This window comes from Cordyceps javanica, chromosome 1 (genome assembly GCF_051103115.1).
Source record: "Cordyceps javanica chromosome 1, complete sequence".
Classification (NCBI taxonomy): Eukaryota; Fungi; Ascomycota; class Sordariomycetes; order Hypocreales; family Cordycipitaceae; genus Cordyceps; species Cordyceps javanica.
The window spans coordinates 6062352-6080932 of NC_139295.1; the positions used below are offsets into that span (position 1 = coordinate 6062352).

At 51.6% G+C, this 18581-nt stretch overlaps 4 protein-coding genes across 4 annotated transcripts; 1 reads left to right on the top strand and 3 right to left on the bottom strand.

The window, feature by feature from the left end:
• Window positions 1–9408: 9408 nt before the first annotated feature.
• On the bottom strand, window positions 9409–12044 carry V2A60_001818 (origin recognition complex subunit 4 C-terminus-domain-containing protein; the record flags this gene model as incomplete). The annotated part of the gene is made up of 4 exons (XM_083253173.1): window positions 9409–9984; window positions 10038–10466; window positions 10514–10675; window positions 10728–12044. The coding sequence occupies 4 exons, from the start codon at window positions 12042–12044 to the stop codon at window positions 9409–9411; spliced, it is 2484 nt and encodes an 827-aa protein (XP_083109299.1).
• A 463-nt stretch (window positions 12045–12507) lies between these two features.
• Window positions 12508–12960, top strand: V2A60_001819 (uncharacterized protein; the record flags this gene model as incomplete). Its single annotated transcript, XM_083253174.1, has 2 exons — window positions 12508–12623; window positions 12690–12960. The coding sequence occupies 2 exons, from the start codon at window positions 12508–12510 to the stop codon at window positions 12958–12960; spliced, it is 387 nt and encodes a 128-aa protein (XP_083109300.1).
• Window positions 12961–13292: 332 nt separating this feature from the next.
• Window positions 13293–16070, bottom strand: V2A60_001820 (uncharacterized protein; the record flags this gene model as incomplete). The annotated part of the gene is made up of 3 exons (XM_083253175.1): window positions 13293–13863; window positions 13915–15405; window positions 15670–16070. The coding sequence occupies 3 exons, from the start codon at window positions 16068–16070 to the stop codon at window positions 13293–13295; spliced, it is 2463 nt and encodes an 820-aa protein (XP_083109301.1).
• A 613-nt stretch (window positions 16071–16683) lies between these two features.
• V2A60_001821 (ankyrin repeat domain-containing protein) lies at window positions 16684–17652 on the bottom strand (the record flags this gene model as incomplete). Its single annotated transcript, XM_083253176.1, has 2 exons — window positions 16684–16909; window positions 16979–17652. 2 exons carry the CDS (start codon window positions 17650–17652, stop codon window positions 16684–16686), a joined length of 900 nt encoding a protein of 299 aa, XP_083109302.1.
• Between the last annotated feature and the right edge of the window lie 929 nt (window positions 17653–18581).

An 18581-nucleotide genomic window follows, 5' to 3' on the forward strand; every position in this document is an offset into this window, starting at 1 on the left:
CCTTTGAAGTGCACTCATGATTGTTGAAACTCGAGAGAGATGACGGAGTCCAAGTACCGGCAGAGGAGGAGGAGGAGGAGGAACAATACGCGACATGGGGGGGAGCTGATCCCGAGTTTCTGGCACCAACGGGATCAGACCTGCGAGCGCATTACAGGAAAAGGGTTCATCATCCCCAAACCGGTGCGAGTCCGCCCGCCATTTTTCCAAGAAAGCGAGCCGGGCAGCCACACAGGGCGAGTCAACCCCCTTGCACTGCTCCATTGCCATGTGGCCTTTTTGGCTTTGGCCCCCAGGGAGCCTTTTTGTTCGTGGAGGGCTTGTGGGGAGAGAGAGAGAGGAGGGGGGGTGGGAAGGGCCCAGACACCTATTGTATAACCGACACGACCTTTGATACATTCCTCTCCGCCATTCTTCCTTTCTTCTTTCGGCAGATTCCCTCATGCAAAAAGTTGCAATTCTTAATTCCCGTCCTAGAGAACATTTCACCCCACGTTGCTAAAAACGGGCACACGCCACTGCCGGCTGACTAGAGGGCAAGCCCGGGGGGGGGGGGGCTTCTTTGTCGAGAGTACTAACAGACTATAGTGACCCTCCCCGGATGCCATCGACGCACTGATCAGCCGGAAAGTTGTTCGCTGAGCGTCGGAATTGCGCAATGGCACACAGCAAGGATCAACTTTGTATTCCGGCTTGTCCCCTAGCTAGTGCGAGCCAACGGACCTAGCCAAGACACTTTAACCAGAACCAATTTGACAGGTCCGTTGTCGCGTAGTGGAGAGTTGCCGAGAGATTGATTGTAGAAGTGACGGTTTTTTTTTGAAAAAATAAAAAAAAAATGAAAAATTCTTGAATATTTCGACAACACGGCATATGCTCCTGCCAAGCAAAAACTCGAGAAATGAAATGACAAGAAAAAAAAAAAACCCCTCTCTCCAGAGACTTGACAAAAGACTGCCAGAAATGGGTGGTGGGTTGAGTGAATGCCGAACGCTTCATGACCAAAACACTTGCGTCATCTAGCGCCACGCCCTGCTAGCTCTACAATAAAAATAGAGTGCGAAACAACTTCAATAGCTGATCCAGGTGCTTACATTCAGCCGCGTTGAGTCAACCCATAATCTGCTCCTTTGGGGGGGGGGGGGGGGGGTGTTCTCAGTGTGCTAATCAGGGGGTATTTGCCCACCAATGATGGCGGGCGGGCGTGCTTGGCCAGCCACCATAGGATGTGCCGTTTTTTTTTTAAAGTTTGGTGCGACGGACAAGAATGTGACTGCAGATGAGACAACTCGGCGATGCGAGACGCGTTGATGATCTCAGCTGCTCGACTAAGCGAACGGCGGGGAATGCGACGGTTTCTTTTTCACGGATAGTGCCATCGGCATTTGTAAAATGTACGATTTGCGAGATACAAACCTAAAAAAACAAAAAAAAAAAAAAGAAGAAAGACAAAGATGCTAAATGTATTGCTGGCACTGGCGGGTGCCTGGGGTTTCTAGAAGCCGGGCGATTTCAATAGTCCGCGGTCGACGAAACTCTATCTTCTTCACGGCCGATCCCGCTGTATTGTTCATGACCCATCAAGGTATGTACGGAGTACTTACTCATGTGTATGCGGAGAGGCGGTCGGGTTCAAGGGAGAAACAAACAAAAAACATGGTTATGCAAAGCGCCGTCCACCGACGAAAAGCCCACCGATATAGGAGGGAAGCATGCCAATGCAAAGGGCAAGGCGGCGTTTTGGTGGCGTTTCGTTCCGGTTTTTTTTGGTGTTTTTTTTCTCTTATCCTCTCAATTTTTTTTTATTTTTATTTAGTTTTCCCCGTTTCGTTTGGCACCCGGAAACACTTTGCACCACGCGGCCAGCGCGGTGGTGGCGCCCACCACCACCCGCCGCCCCCCTTCTTCAGGATGGTGTGTGCATACTTTATGCAATCTCTCTCTGCGGGCTTTTGCTCGAAAAAAAAAAAAAGGAAAAAAAACCGCCCAGAAGAATTGGAGAAATGGAAAAAGAGGAAAAAAGAATCGGCCATGATAATCAAGACCCTGACCCCCACGCCCTGACGACTGATTTCAACGCTTGCGACAGCCCACCACCAAGGCGGAGCAGGAGATGAAAATAACAGAGGGGGTCTTTAAGCCGACGAGTACTCTGTCAGTACAGAGTAGAGAGAGAAAAAGAGGGAAACCAAGTAAGTTAACAACATGAAAATACATGGCAAGCAACGACGTCGACCTTGGCTACGGCTTCGAAGCCACGCAGCCTCGTTGAAACAGCTTCGCTGCTCCCTCAAGGCCACCTACCCAGTACCAGTATATCTGATCCGTCAGACAAAACAGCCCTACGTCGACCCGTAAGCTTGCTGATGGGCGACAGCCAGACAGACGCTATCCGTAGAGTACGTACGTCATTATCGGCTTACCATGATTAATATAGCGGGCGCCTCATATCTGCATGAGTTCCTACGCTACTTGCTATCCACCCATCGTCCAACTTCCTTTCTGCCAACCACCGGCGCCAAGGAGGCATGGAGAATTCCTTTGTACCCAGTACTTTGCCATGTGTAAGCCACACTTTCGGCCCAGGAATAGTCCTACTCTAATTAACCCCCTCCCTTCCATCCTTGGCCAATCTGTCGTTCCCACGCGACTGGGCTGCGTTGTGGGTGGAGGCGATCCATGTATCAAATTCAAACCCCCTCCCTCTCTCCCCCTCTTCCCCCCCCTCTATACTAATAACAGCCAAGCCATTGCCATGTACGGAGTACAGATTACACACCGCATCTTGGGAAAGAAAAAAAAAAAGACCATACTTATGGGCTGGCTGGTGGAGGGGAAGAGGGGGCGAATAAAGAGGATTCCTGTCTGAAAAGGGAAAGGAAGGGAGAAAGAGGGAAAAATGGAAGCCTGGCTCGTGACCAATTGGGGGGGCCCTTATTTCCGCGAGTGGTCTCTTTTGATACTCAAAATATACGCGGATGAATTTCTTTGCTCTTACCGCTCGCCTTGCTGCAGCTCTAGACCCAGACTATGGTGGGCGCATCTCTGGTCGTGATGATGTTCACCCGCAAGCACGCAAGTACCGGAGCGAGCTACCCTGAGCGAGTCAAGAGCAGCTCCGGATGAGCCTGGGTTGAGCTATATAGGGCGAATCGTGTCTGATAATTCCATGCAATTCATTACACGCAAATACAACCACGTGGTCCCTGACAAGCATCTCGAGAGCGGCTCGATGCGCCCGGTTTCATCTGTTTTTTTTCTTTTTTTTTTAAATCACTTCTTCTCGTATGACATTCCGACCGGTCCGTAACAAATGAGCCATTGCATGAGAAATTTGACCAGACCAAAAACCGCCTTTTCCCCCGCCTCCATCACTCATCACTCACCGGTTGTGATGTCCTCAGTCTTTTAATTGACTCGTGAAAAAAAAAAAAAAAAAAAAAAAAGACCTCACACGCCCCTCTCAGCCTTTTTCCATTTTTGGACTTGCACTCTCATTTTTTCTTCTGCGGAACCACGTTCTGCCCATGTGGCGCGGCGCACGCAAACGGGCCGGGCTCGACTCTCAGCCCGACATCATAATACAGTGTCCACAACAGTTCGCCGTGTACGGATACCTCTTTTCTTTCTTTATTTTAGTTGATTCTATCCGTATTTGATTTCCCTTTTTGCTATTCTGTCTTAGGCTTTTGATAGTCCGTCGTTCATCAACTACGCCGACTACTCCGCACAGCACAGAGTCAAGACAAGTAACGATGCGCCAGGGAACACCAATAAAAACGGAGGTGCCTTTCACGATGGCTTCAAATGTAGGCCCATGGAACACCGCTGCAGAGCCGGGTTTCCTTCTTTGCTGGGCGCTTCTCGCTCGCACGCCCCCCCCCCCCCCCCCCCTTCCTTTTCCTTACATACTGCTTCTCCTCCTCTTCCTCTTCCTCCACCTTGTTCGGTATTTTTGGGTGATAGTAGTGTCCCCCCCTCCCCCCAACTTTGCAGCGTCGATATGCAAGTATGCAGTCATGCAGCATCGAGGCGCCTGCAGACTCGGCTAACCTTTCTCCTTTCTACTGAGTAACCCACGAGCAACCCTTGCATGCGTTTTAATCAATCTCTTGGGCAAAACAATCGAAAGAGAGACAAGTCATACTTGGTGGGTAAAAGGGAAACACGGGAATTCGGTGGTGGCGGCGCCACCCAGCTCGGCACTGAGCCAAAACCAATTCCGCAAGAAACTTTCTTCTTCTTTTCTCTCTCTCTTCAAGTGACATGACAAGTGGCTTCCGCAAAGGGTGGGCGCGCGCCCTTTGAATTGGCGCAAAAATGGATAAATAAAGAGACGGTCTTGTACCATGTGGTTCGCAGGCCACCAACTACTTACTCCGTACCTACTCACCTGTCACCTCACTCCTTGGCCCCCTGCTCCAGGCGGTGGTTCATTTTAATATATACATTGAGGCCAATATAAAACCAGTCTTGATCATCTGATGTGCTACTGGTACCCATAGCCACACCCCCTGGTCAGACAGCGCAGCCACGTTTCTGACGACCAAAAGGGGAAAACAGCAAAAAAGAGATGCGTGTTCCGCTTTCCGCCATCAAGGAGAAAAAAGCACGTTGCAAAGTTGCGGTGAATTTGCCCAATTGGGGCCGCGAATGTGTGCCCTGTCATTGTATATACTTGCCATCGCCCACCGTGAGGGCCTCGCGGCACCGTTCTCTTCTTCTTCTTTTTTTTTCTTCTCTCCTCTCCAATTGGCGCAAAGGCAACGGCATTTCTGCCATTTCATGCGTCTTCGTAACAGCAAAAATCTCAAATCCGTCCGCCCTTTTTTCATCCAATCTAGTTGGTCTCGGCGGTTCGCGAAAGAGGTCGGACGACCCGCTTCGCCCACCGGGTATAATCAGTCTCGTCGTGTTTCCAGCAACAGCAAGCAAGGACTAGGGTTCATGCAAACAAGCAAGAAAAAGAGAGCAGAAAAAGGAAAAGAAAAGAAGAATTTAAAAAATTAAAAGAGAAACAAGTAGATGAGTAGTAGGTCGTCTCATGCTGTCCTCCACCCCTCCAACGAAAAAAAAAAAAGTAGAAATTTCTCATGCTTTTCCCCACGCCTGAGCCGACTATGACGTTTTGCGTTGCGCCCGCTTCTCATCTTGTGCAGTACGGAGTACCGGAGGACTCAACACGTACATGACGAAAAAGATCCTTGTCGTTGTGAGCCCTGCTGCCGGGCGGCACATGGCGATGAGGGCGACATGGGCGCCGCCGCGCGCCGTTTGGGAAAACGGGCTTTGGCTGTTCGCCCGGCTCCATACCTGCAGTGAGCGAAGTGGGATGCTGCCGTGACACGATACGACAAAATATGCAATTGAACCGTTGCAAAAAAAAAAGACGCCACACCCGTTGAAGATGGTCGTTTTAAGGTGCCAAGGAGGGGGGTCCATTCCTGCAGCTCATGCACTATGCCGGATTTTCTTTTTTTTTTCTTCTTCTTCTTCTTCTTCTTCTTCTCTGATTGTCACAGATCCCAATGACTCGATTATGGAACTAGCTGCTTTTTGTTAGGGCTTGTTGACTTGCCCTTTCCATTATCGCGGCTACACGCCCGCGTCGTGCTCAAGGTGAGCGAGTGTCCAACGTTACCACGGCCCTTTATCCCTCACCGTGTTTCGAGATACTCCACCGCGGCTACACAGAGATTTTTTTCTTTTTTTTCTTCCTTTTTTTTTGATCTTCTCTCGTCTCCTTTTTGGCTCTTCTTCATTGCAACTTGAGGCTCACCGCTGTGATGCTCCTCAGCACATAATGCCACCGTAGAGGGCGAATCAACATTGTCCACAGACTGCATGCTGCACATACACTTACTTATTAGTCGCTCCAACTAGTGGATCATTGACCCTGTCCATGTACTTGTCAAGTACTGGTACTGAGAGGATGCGCAGGTCCTTTCGTGCTGACCGCATCGGCCGGGCATCCATCGACCTGCAGACTGCAACCCATCCCATCCGCTGCAAGGACCATGTTGCCAAGGTCAATGGAGCGAGAGGCGGGCAAGCCGGGTGAAATGGTACACATCATCCCGTGAAATGATATCCGCCCCTTACCGTGGTGTGTATCTTGCAGAATTCGGAACAGAATTTGAACCCGCCTCTTGATATGCCCTCTGCAAAAGTATAAGCTGTGTCGCACCATGACCACGCTTGCGTCGGGTTGCGTGCCGCATAAACGACCCATGCAGGGGAACCGCAACTACCTGGTAAGTAGTGCAGTTGGGGGCTGGGTTATATTATAACTCCCCTCTCGTGCGACCCGTACGTACTGGTACCTGCTTGGCTCGGTTCATGCATCATTTCAAATTCGCGCAATAGCAGCATCTGCTTGCGGCCGCTGCCCCCCCCCGTTTCATCTCCACCGTCACGTCAAGTTGCCATTTTGGGCCATCGGACCGGATCTAACAAACTGAACAACAGTTCGGCCCAAGGCATCTCACATGCCCTCCAATACTTTGCGTTTGGGTTTACACCAAGATCTCGGATGCTGCCACGCAGACTTCACATGCCGGCGAGGCTAGCTTGTACCAGAAGAAGGGGGAAAAAGAAAGGGGCCGAGGGGGGGGGCGATGAAGAGGATGAATCAGGCGAGATATTGCCTCCGTCCCGTTATCCCCTGCGTCGTCGTTGTGCAACGGCCGGTGACCCTAGTATCGGGTTAGCCTCTGGCCCCCTCCCCTTTAAGAGTAACAGACCAGTGTTGCGGCGATCGTGTCATCTTACACATCGCTTAGTCAAGTGTTCAGTACTAGCACCGGTACATTGTAACAATGTCGCGCCTTTGGGCACGCCCTATTATAGCCAAGCATTTCCAATTGGCCTTGTCAATAACGCATACCAGTACGCGCCCCGCGTGGCTTTGCGAGTGTTGATCTACAAAAGATCCCATCATGCCCTAGCGTCGTACTTGGCGCGCAACTTGAAAGCTGGCTTTTTACTGCCCCCTCCCGTGCTTTGCTCCTTCACCGGCATACGAGTCTCGTTTTTTTTCTTGGTATGAATCCTTCTGCAATATGGAAACCTTGTCCAAAGGTCATCAGCATTGTACATGAAACCTCGTTCGGTCGTCCGTGTGTCGCTGCAACCCCCACCCGAAGGGGGCAGAGCCGACACTCGACACCGATCGTGGGGCCGCTGTATCTCATCGATCGAACGATGTATTTCTGTCCTTTTTTTTTTGGGTTACAAGCGAGAGTACGCAGCACCAGCAGCACTTTGACGCATCGGTTTGTCGACTAGCCCCAACTCTCCTGGCCTCTCTGCCGACCTGTTGGGGGGGAAGAGCAACCAAGTAGGGCAATCTCTCGTCGTGTTTCCCTTTTCGGGAGAGAGCAATGCCTTCTTTTTTCCTTTTCAGTTATTTTGAGTTTCCGTAGCACGAGCCCTTCATCTAGACCCCGCAGAGCATCTCGACAAGGGGGGCCACTAGCCTCGAGTAGAGTCCAGCAACAAACTCCCGGGCCTTTTTTTTTCCTCTCGTCGCCGTTGTGGCCCGGGGGAAAAAAAGGTTGATCATGCCATTGGACAGCCTCACCAGCGTAGCTCGGTTCTTGCGTTGCGTTGTAAATGAATATCAAAAAAAAAAGGGGGAGGGGTGCGCCGCCGCCATGGAACAACACAGGCGTCACTAGTCATAGGACAAGCTGTGGCATTCGGCCTCGCCAACCGGAGCCAATCCTCGCGGGCCAACTATTGGGCCGAGCAAATCAATCGTGTCACTGCGTCGCCCGTGGGGGGAAGGGGGAAATGGCCTATCCTGTCAAAATGTCACCGTCAACGTGGCGTGCCTGGCTGAAGATCCGCGCCAGTTCAGTTCGGATCTTTTGCCCAAGTGTTCATTCAAGGCCCGAAGTCAGACAACAGCCACGACACACGGACACGCCCACTGGCGCTCAAAAGAGTGAAACCGGCACATCTAGGTTCGTCTCGCAACGCCAGGGCGTGTCAATGGGCTGGGGCGTCTCGGTTGTAAATAATGGATAGATGCATCAGAGGGAGGGAGAGAGCTGTGAATTGATGATTTCGAGATGCAATTATGCAAAGCCGAGATCAAAATTTGAGGTTCAGGGGTTACGATTTAGTTCCAATTGGACAAATCGTTATTATGCCACATTATGTTGCTTTTAATTAGTTGACATTTGTTATGCTGACTGTTGCTCTCCTCATTCGCTCTGCCCGTCGACTCCGTTTTTCAGCGGCGACACCGAATTGCACGCCGTGCTTACTTGCTGCGATATCTATCCATTAACCTCGATTGTGAAACTCTGAAAACAATGCAGCAGCGAGAGATCTATCCGCGTGCTTGCTGCGTGCTTTGAACGCATGAAAAATCTTGCCCATTCACAACCGTAACCGTAAAGAACGCTCTTGGGAGCACCTTTCTACATTGAGCCTCGTTCCCGAAAAACACAACCACTCAGCCTGCAGCTAGTTACGTTGCAACGCTAGGCGGCATCTCCAAAGACAAACTGTCAACCCGGAAGGGGGGGAGAGGAGGGAGGGACAGCCATGACCGCAAAATGCTACTTGCACCAACCCCTTCCTCGGCGGGATGGGAAAATCACCACACGGCGACCTTGGATTCGCTCGGCCGTGGTCCGTATGGCGTTGCTATTTTCGGTCGCCGAAGCACTTGAACGTAGCACGAAGCTGAGCGCCACCGGCGGGCGACCAGCCAAAGGCGGACTCTTCCTCGGCGGCTCGCTTCCCCCCTTTAAGCCCTTTGGGAGATCTGCCGGACCATCTCTCCTTTGATGCATTTTTTTTTATCCCAGATTGAGTCTCCGGACCCGACCGGGCATGAAAAGAGGCGCGTGGCCAGGGCTACAGCCACTGGCATGGTAGGTGCGCTGGCTTATATTCTCCCGAGCCTTGCAATGTAGCAACCATCTTGCGGGTTTGGCCAAGATGGATGGCCACGCCTAGGTGGTGCAGGCAAGGGTAAATTCTTTCTCTGGTTTGAGCATTCTCTAGGCTGCGCAACCCCTTTCCCCCTTCTCGAACCGCACTGTCCTTGGATCCCTGCGTGCCGCTACATGCATACAAGTGTTCCTTTATCACGGTTCGCGGTGCACGCCCCTCCCTGGTAGCATGAACTTGGCTCGATATCGTGCTGTATAGACGCTGAATGGTTCAAGAATAATGGAGAAAAGGGCAATGCCATCACCTACATGAACTGCAATGGCTCACAATCAAATAAAAGACACCTATATTATAAATTCAACATGAGGCATGCTATCATACAGAGCGCAATATACACGATATCGACGAGTATTGTGTGGGCAAACAGGCCGAGGCAATGTCTTGTGCAGAGGAAGCCCGCTCTGGACATGCCGTCTTGTATCAGCTTCCTTGCCGCACCTAAATCTCGCGACACCATTTTGCCATGACGGCACTTAACTTCACTCCCGCCGGAATCTCTTCCAGGGACACATCCACCTTCCACATTCGCCCATCCAGTCCCCCGCTGCCCAGTGTTCTCCCGCCCCCGATGCCGGATGGAACGAGAAAGCCCAAATCGACCAGTCGTTCCCAGGCAGTGCTTGCGACGCCGCGGCTCCAGACCCGGACGTTGCCTCCCACGGCCAGGAGACCTGACGCTGCAGACTGCACGCGCTGCTTGCCCACAAGAGAGCTGTACTCGTCGTACGCCATGGCAAAATTGACCGTGTCAGTATGCGCCACAATGTCCAGCCTTGCCGCAGCAATGAGTAGACTCAGGTCAAGCTCCGACAAGCTGCCCAATAGCTGCATTCGTGAGTCGGGAGGTGCCAGCGAGGTCAGCTCCGACCCTGTTGCGGGCACGCGCAGAGTCAAGTCTTTGGCCGACAAAGACGACAGTGGAAAGATCCACTCGGAGAAGAATGCCGAAGCTGATTTCGTAGTATAGTAATGGTACTGTAGCAGATCCTGAAATTGGCGGTGCTTGTAGAGGTCCTATATCAACAGCATCAGCGAGGCTTCGACTCCAGCAGCGGCCACTTGCATACCTCAATTTTGCGGTTCCAGTATTTCTGAAAATCCGAATAGCCCTCCAGACTGATGTTGAGACCCTCTTGGCCTCCATCGGCTTCACCCAGCATCAACCCCTGTCTGCAGATCTGCCAGTAGGCCGGCAGGTTCCTAGCCAGAGAAAGGTATACATATCTATGGCTAAATCGACTCTTGACACGCTTCTCTAGCATCTCGACCACATCCATACGCGTTGTGCACCCTAGCACAGCAATGGGGGCTTTACGAGATTGCGCGATATCAAATAGATTATACAAGAGTGTCTGGCGGGGATGCGTGGCGAACATGTCAAACTCATCTATAACGAACACCACGGCTTGTGAGGTGACGCCTTCGTCCTGGCCCAATATCTCGGAAGGATGGGAGAGAAGCGCGAGCAATGATGCCATTGTATCCGCATAATTAGACTACGAGAGTTTAGTTTTGATTATTCAAAGTCGGGAGAGGGACTCACTCTGTTAAGGAGGTCATCCTCAACTTGCATTTGCTTTCCTAGTTGACGCCATATTTCCCTGAGAGCAAGCTTGTCGTCTGTGTGGATGAAACCATTGAGACGAACAACGTGAAAGTCTTGCCGGTATTCCTGGGATAGATCCGATACCGTGTTTTCGACAAGCTAGGACATGTCAGAATGAGATCAAGCTTATATAGGTGCGCGAGGATCCTACTGTTGTCTTTCCGCTTCCCCTGGGTCCAATCAGCAGCATAGAGTTGCCTTCCCCTGCCAGCACAGTCTGCTCAATGAGCTGTCTAACTTTGTCGCTGGCTTCGTCCTGGCCAAACATGCGTATACGGCGGCGGCCAGCGCAGCGATCCAGCAGCACTCTTTGCATCGCGCTGAGATGTTGGTCCAGATTTGGAATCTCGGGGACCTCGACGGCCAGAGGAGTGGCCGCAGGGGCTAGTCCAGACGTGTCTTTTGGAGTTTTCAAGACATCCTCCTGGTCACACGACTTGCAAAGCCAATCACCTTCCGGGATCTCTGGGATCTCGTAGCACTCCTGGTGAACTGCAAAGTCGCAGTTATCACATAGTATAATTTCGTTGGGGGGTTTTGAATGAGGTTTTGCGCAGATGCCGCAAGTGATTTCGTCGAGAGGTTCGTCAAGTTTCTTTGGCCGTCCCGGTTTTCTGGCACTGGCACTTCGCGGGATGTGGGCGAATAAGCCGTTGCCATCAAACGTGACATTTTTGCTGGGCCGCGGACCTCTCTTCTTAGTAGGAGTGAGGATACTCTTTGGCGGATTGGAGACGAGAGGTGAAAAGAGTCGATGTTTTGTCGGCGTATCGATCGGTACTGGAAGTGAGGCATCCTCACCAGCCACGGGCTCGGGCATGGTGCCGATTGCGACAGTCTGGGGCACATCAGCACTGTTCTCGAGGCTTCGGGCAGGCGTGGGCGTGGGCTCAGGCGCCGGCGCGGGCACTGGCGCAGGAGCAGCCTTCTTCCTGCTCCTTGGCTTCGCCGGCGCCTTTCTCGGAGGTGGAGGTTTGCTTGGGGCAGCCTTCGCCCGGGGCGACGGATCCCACTGGCCAGTGTCCCATTTCGTTCCCTTGAGGGCCTTCAACTTGATCGCGGGGCGCGAGGCGGGCAATCGAATCTCTATTCGGGCAGGAGGAACGGCTGTGATTCTGGTTTGCGCCGACATTGGGGCTACTGGAGCAACGTTGACAGACGCTGGCGCGGCTGCTGCTGCGACTGGAGCTTCCGGCTGCGGTGGCGCCGCATCGGATCGCGGAGGTTTGCCGGCCTCGTTTTCGGGAGCAGCCGTATTCTCTTGATTGGTATCGACCGCAGACTGCCCGTAGCCAAAGACTCCCGAGAGGGCGGCAGCAATAGTGCCAAGCCGACTGCCCGGCCCATGTCCATCCAGGGTTGCGTCTTGGAATTTCCGACGCTTCAGCTCAAGGTCGGCACTCGGCGGCGACAGCGTGTCGGTTTCGTCTCTCGATCGCTTGTTCCCATTCGTAGCTTCCTGAGCCATCTTTTTGTTCGTAGCCCTTGCGATGGCAATCGTCGCTGAGCAAGCATCGCTTTTTGGATCTGGTCGAGCTAAGGAGCTTGATGCCGTGGAAGACGCGATGAAACGCGGTTGCTCTAGCTAGTGCACTCACTATACGCGGTTCGCTGAGCAGCCAACCTGTGGGGCACGCGCTGGCGACTTTGTTAGATCTACGACAAACGCCGGAACGAGAGCAAATAAAACGAATAATTATCTTTCAAGTCATCATGCTGACATCTCGGAGATATTTATTCCAAACTCCTATTCAGTCTAGTTGCACTATTTCCATTTCCCAATGATGAAAGCACATCCGTCATAACCTAGCTACTCATCTTGCCGCACAACTCCAACCCCACCCACGCAGCTCGCAGCCATCTCGTACTCAAGTAGTCAACTAGTGCACGCCTGAGCATCTTCACCTCGCACCATCCGTCCCTTCGTCAGCATGTCGAGCCAAAACGATGGGTTACCATTCTACAATGCCCCCGACAGTTCGGGATTTAGACTCATTGAGATACCTGCCGAGCTTGAGACGTTACTCGAAGGTCCTGCCCCTCCAGTGTACGTTGCCCCTCATGCACCATTCGCAATGGCAGAGCGCAGCTAGAGCTGACACGAATGTTCTAGGCTCTACCTAGAAACCGGCCCCGATGACATGGCCACTCTCCGTAGCCCAGAGCACACTTACAACCTCAGACAGAAGAACACGTCCAATGGCCTGTTCCTCATCAAGCCCTACACACCTAGTAAGGCGTCCCCCCAGCAAGGCATCGCTGCCATTGCCACCATCAAGGAGACAGTCGAACTCGACCGCGTGAACAAGTTGATCATCATGGATCGTACGCCAACCACAAAGAGTGTCGGAAAGTGGCATGAGAAATTCGGTCGCAGCCGGTAGCTTTTACAGCTAGCAAGCTTCCCTTCACAACAACCGGCGCCGTTATATCAGCTTTTCTCAGCAATTGGGCTGGTAATTAAGCCATAAAGCTTGCTCATATTTGATTTGATGGACTATAGAATAGGCCTCATAAAGCCTGTTGCTTGTTGAGCACTTTGCTACTGCCGTGATTCACTACTCGCTCGCACACTACGACTAGGCCCAATCGCCTGACCAACACGACTTTGCTGAACTTGGCCGTGACTCAAAACACACCAAGTATGATCCTAAATATATGCATCAATGAAAATAAAGACATTGGTCGCTACACCTTTACCGAAATCCGCTTTTACTTAGCCGTCGTGCTCCAAGACAAGATCACCATCCTCCTCTGCCTCATTCTCGGCAACGACAGGGAAAAAATGTGACGTGCTAGGCTTGCCGCTCTCGTTTTCTTCACCATCCTCCTCTTCGTAGCCTTCTGGCAAGAAACCCCCCGCCATGTCCTCGTTCTCATGTAGTACTGGAGGGTCTGGCGCACCTGCAGGACCAGTCTTGTTGCTGTGGCCAAAGACGGAGGTTTTGTCGTCAATCTCGCCGTATTCTAGGCGAATTCTCTGCACAATTCGCATTCCCATGATGAACTTTCGCCACTGTGCCAGAGCAGCCTTCCGCCGTTTCTCGTCTTCCTTGCGTAATCGCTCAGCCTCGTCCTGCTGAAGTTGCTCCATAACCATGTCATGGTTTTCCTCAGCAACGACAACGCCTTGAATCACTGGTACTGCCATGCGGTGCCCAAACTCGAAACCCACGACAGCTTCGGCATAGTTGATTCCTAATTTCTTGCACACCCGCACAGTTCCTTTAAAAGGCACGTGAACCGCACCTTTCGGGCACATATGCTCGGCGAACAAGTCAATGTTTCTTGTGCCGTGGTCAGCCAAAGTTTTGCTGCGCTTCATAGAACTTGCTTACCCGTATTCATTCCTGGGAATGATACCATCCTTTATGGGCTCCGGTATGATCCAGTCGGTCTGATCATAGCTATATAGACCCTGTAGGACTTTTTTACCAGTCGCCGCTTCCGTCTCCAAAAGCTCACGTCTGCGATTAGTTGTTGCAGCACGATATGGCACTCGTTTCAGAGGCTCTTCCCCGTCCAGAGGTGCCCTTCCCTGCTTGTGCCAGGTCTCTGCGCTCTTGACATTCAAGACGTCAGACCTCAAATACACATCCTCTTCCCCTGTATTGCCCTTTCCCTTGTTTTGGAACTTCTTGACGGCCTTTGCACCACTACGGAGAGCCTCTTCTCGCTTCAGATGTCTCTCAAGTACAAACTCCTTAGACTGCTTATAGTATTGTAGCGTCTCTTCCCCCTCAAGCACGGTTTTTTTCTCGGGCTTTGCCGCTTTCAGGTCAGTACGCTCTTCTACTTCATCAACATCAGTGATAGGCCGCTTCTTGTCCCCGCGTCTGTACCCCGACATGGCTGACTTGAACCAGTCGTAATGCTCGTGCCTATGTACCTTTCCATGCTTGTTATAAATGGGAATTTTCTCGACTGGATATCGTGTACCCTTGGTACGCCCAGGAAAGATCCGTTGCTTCAGATATCTGACGGTGACATCCTTGGCTGTGCCATCAGGTGAGTAGGCAACCACATATGCCATTATCTGACGTGCGTTGTCGGCCTTTGCACCTCGAGGTTCGAACGACTCCACGAGCTCGCGGTTGGTTGCGAGTATTCCTCTTACTACTGGCTCAATGGACAGAAACTTGCCCGTCACTGGAGATAATACTTCAGTCCAGTAGTTCGCGTATGGAAGATCGACATCAATCTTGTCTTCGCCTGGTCTCTTCGACTTGACGGGTGTCACCTGCATTTCAACCACAGAGTCGTCATCGGAGTCCTGATACTCGAGCTCCAGATTCACGTGGTTCAAACTCTGTTTTCGCACCGGCCGTTCGGGCTTTTGTAACTGTGAACTTTCTCCACCGCGCTGCCTCGGGTAGACTTTCTTTGATGCGATATCTCCTGCACGGATCTGCAGGTCGCCATCTATTTGTTCTGCTTCTGCATCTTCTAGTTTGGTCCATGAGTAGCCGAGGCACTGCAGATTTGCAACTAGGCGGCTCTCTAAGCCTATTCCTCTTAGGAGCGCAGTGAAAAGATACGCTCCCGTGTCACGGCTTCCTTGACAGCGAGTAGCACAATCCCGAAGATCATCTATGCTCTCCATGCGTTCGCCGAACTTATGTTGATTTTGCTCTTCACATCCATATGCCTTTACCAGTCTATCGAGGCGTTCCAACGCCATGTAGCCCCATTTTCGCAATCCTGGTGTGGTGATGCGGTATCTTTGCTTCCACCAGGACATTAAAGCCTGGCCTAGCCTGAATAAAGGGTCCCCGTTGCTCATGTCTGGGACTCCTTTTTCGAGTTTTTTGGTACTAGCACCCCACTCCCTCGATTTCAAATCAGTTTTTCCTTTTCGTTTTGTATTAGATCTGTCAGTTTTGGGTTGTGCAAACCCGCTTTTCTCTTTCCATCTATCAACTTCGTCCCATATCCTTGACGGAAGATGCGAAATCATGATGGCTTGCAGCTCCTGGTCACAAATCCAGGAATTTCGAATAGCATTGTGCCAAAGTAAGGTTAAAACATGAAGGCGATGAGTAGCATTGCGGACCATTCTCTCTCTTTTCGATGGCCCTCTCCTCGCTCCGAACGGATTCGTCAGGGAGACTCTGTCATCTCGAACAAGAGTTAATTCAAGATCCTGCGTGACATGCGGTATGTCATCTGTAGGTATTTTGGGTGCCACAACATCTTCAAACTCGACTTCATCTTCGTCGTCGTCGTCGTCGTCATCTGACTGATCACCCTCAACCTCAGTCTCGAGAGACCTGCGTTTTGCGATAGACACATCTTCGAATTCAGCGTCGGAAAGTGATGAAAGAGAGCTGCTATCACCATCTGTGTTGTTTTCCAAGAATACAGATGCTGCCTGTGCCGAATCGGACGCTGTTGGTGCATCGAGGTCATCATACAGAGTAGGCTTTCGCTTGTTCCGGAACGTGGCATCAGGCGACGCGCTGCGCAAGCGTTTACGCGGTACATGTGGTGGCATATTTATGCCTTGAAACGAGCGACTGCTCTTTTGACACCATGCTGAGAAGCGGATGCCCTAGAATACTGCATCTTATAATGTGGACGTGAACAGCTCAAGTCGGTTTGCTGGTAGGAAAACGTGAATGGGCACCAGTACACGTGACGTCATTCACAGTTAGCCTTGAGTCTTAGCCTGGCTTCCTGTCGCTACTGGTAATAAGCTGCATTCTTTCGGACTTCGACGTCTGCCCGCTATTTCCATCGTGGGGCTCGCACTAATAATTGATGAGAAAATCCTTCCCGTTCGCGTACAAACGAAATCTGGACAGAATCTGAACATGGCTGACCCGCTCACCCGCTGCGGGGGTTCGCCAGCCATTTCATCTCAACGTGGAAACCACCAACGCTTGGCTCAGGGGTAACTACCATATAAGGATCCCTTAATTAGGACCCTTGCTCGTTACTATGGTCATCTTGGCTGTTTCTGGCACGTTGGATCTGTATACAATACGCCTCTTACGATTGAATGCTATTGCTGTCTATTCAGGGCTAACAAGCTACTTGCTCAATTCATCTATCTGTACTCTATCCAATCAACTATAGCATTCACCGTCCATCGAGTAATGCCCCGTTTACTGAGCGTTGCTGACAACCTTGATCAAGATACCCTCGGGGGTCAGTTTGTCGGCCTTGTACTTACCAGAAGAGTAGATGGGCTTCTCCAGGTTGGGGGTGACGCCGACAGCACCACCGGCGCTGAGGCAGCCGACAATGGCCTTCTTCTTGTCGGCGTCGGTGGCCTTCTCGCCGCCGTCGATAGCGTTAGCAATATCTTCAAAGAGAACTGCCGAGTTCTTGCTTGAAGCTCGATCAGTGCCCTTCCCCCTCACTCATGTATCTCGTGCATTGATTTCGGCGGTTAGAAACTGAAGTATGCTCGCTCCCCGTGAGCTATTAGATGCGTGCAGCACACTCATGCCCGCGTTATTGGTAGCATGGACATTGGCGCCAGCCTCCAGCAGAATCCTGGCAGCCCTGACGTCGACGGCGCAGTGCAACGGTGTGTTTCCGGCAGCGTCTCGTGCATTTATAGCTGCGCCGGCTTCAAACAACAGACGGAAAGATTCTTCAGCATCACCAGAGTCATCCTCATGGTCCACGCATGGCTTTCTCGGAGCCCAGTTGGCCGCCCACCAGTGCACTGCCGTCCTGCCCAGGTGAGCGGGATCAATCGTGCTTGTTGATCCCAGAGTCGCATCTGCCCCGGCGGCAAGTACGCGTTGCACGCAATCGGGATAACGCCCGTTGCTCGCGTGCATTAGCGGCGTCATCCCGTTCACCCGCGCATTAATTTGCAACAGTGGCTGCGATGCCAGAAATTCGACTAACGGGGAAGAAGCATACTCAGCTGCCCAGCATATGGCTTGATTGATATCTTCGCTCGTCGTCACGACAGGCATTAGCGCTTTGAGTGCGTCGAGGCTGCCATGCATACAGGCCAGCTTAAATGCCGAAGACCCAGTCATCTCTTGAGGGCCGCTGCTGAACGGGCCTCGGTTCTCCGTTAGGAGACGCGGATTTGCTCCAGCTTGGAGTAGCATTGTGATAATCTGGCCATGATTACTGATCGCGGCGTGGTGTAGGGCAGTCATTCGACTAGAATTCCCTACGTCAAATGCGTCGACGTCCATTCTGTTGTCCTGTTCAAGGAGTGCTCTGATGAATTCAGTGTGGCCAAGCTTCGAGGCATACGCAAGAGGCAAGAAACTGACTTTGGTCGGAAGACCGCTGTTGATGCTTGACTCAGGCCGTCTAATCAATTCCTTTGCGTATTCGACAAGCCCCAAAGTCAAGGCTATATACAAAGCGTCTGCCTCGTAAGTTTCTTTTTCACCTTGATGAGAGAGTACCCAAATCTTGCGCAGACTATCGCCTACCAGGAGCGAATCCAGAGTATAAATAATTGAAAGTGGATCAACGTCAAGTTTTTCTGACTTTTGAGCATGAATAAACCAGTTTGCGCCAGCATAGAGTGTAAAGGCGGACGTTTCGGCTGTAGTAATCCACTGCGGTCCGTACGCGGATCCGATGAAAGGAGTATGGAGGCTCAATTCATCAAGGCCAAGAGATTTCAGATATTCAAGGCATTGAAGCGCCATTTTTTGATGCGTTAGTCCGTAGTCCAGAGTTGCATGGCTGTTCTCAGGCTCAGGTGTCTCATCGGTCAGGAACTCGATGAAAGAACGGTGTGCAGCAGCCATTGTCCCGTCCAGCTGTACTTCCAATAAGGAGCCGCAAGATTTCCGAATCAGGTTCTGTATCTGTGGTATGTCTAGGTTTTGAGTAATTGATGGCTCGATCCTATGGAGATACTGTGCCAGTTCCCAAATCTTAAGCGGCTGAATAGCGTGCGTGGCAAACTGCAGAATCAGTCGTTGGGTAGCAGAAGACACTTCAGCTTGCCTAGCAAACTCGTCAAGCATATTGGAATACATCATTCCAATCGTTTCGGGTAAGTCTGTAAGTAATT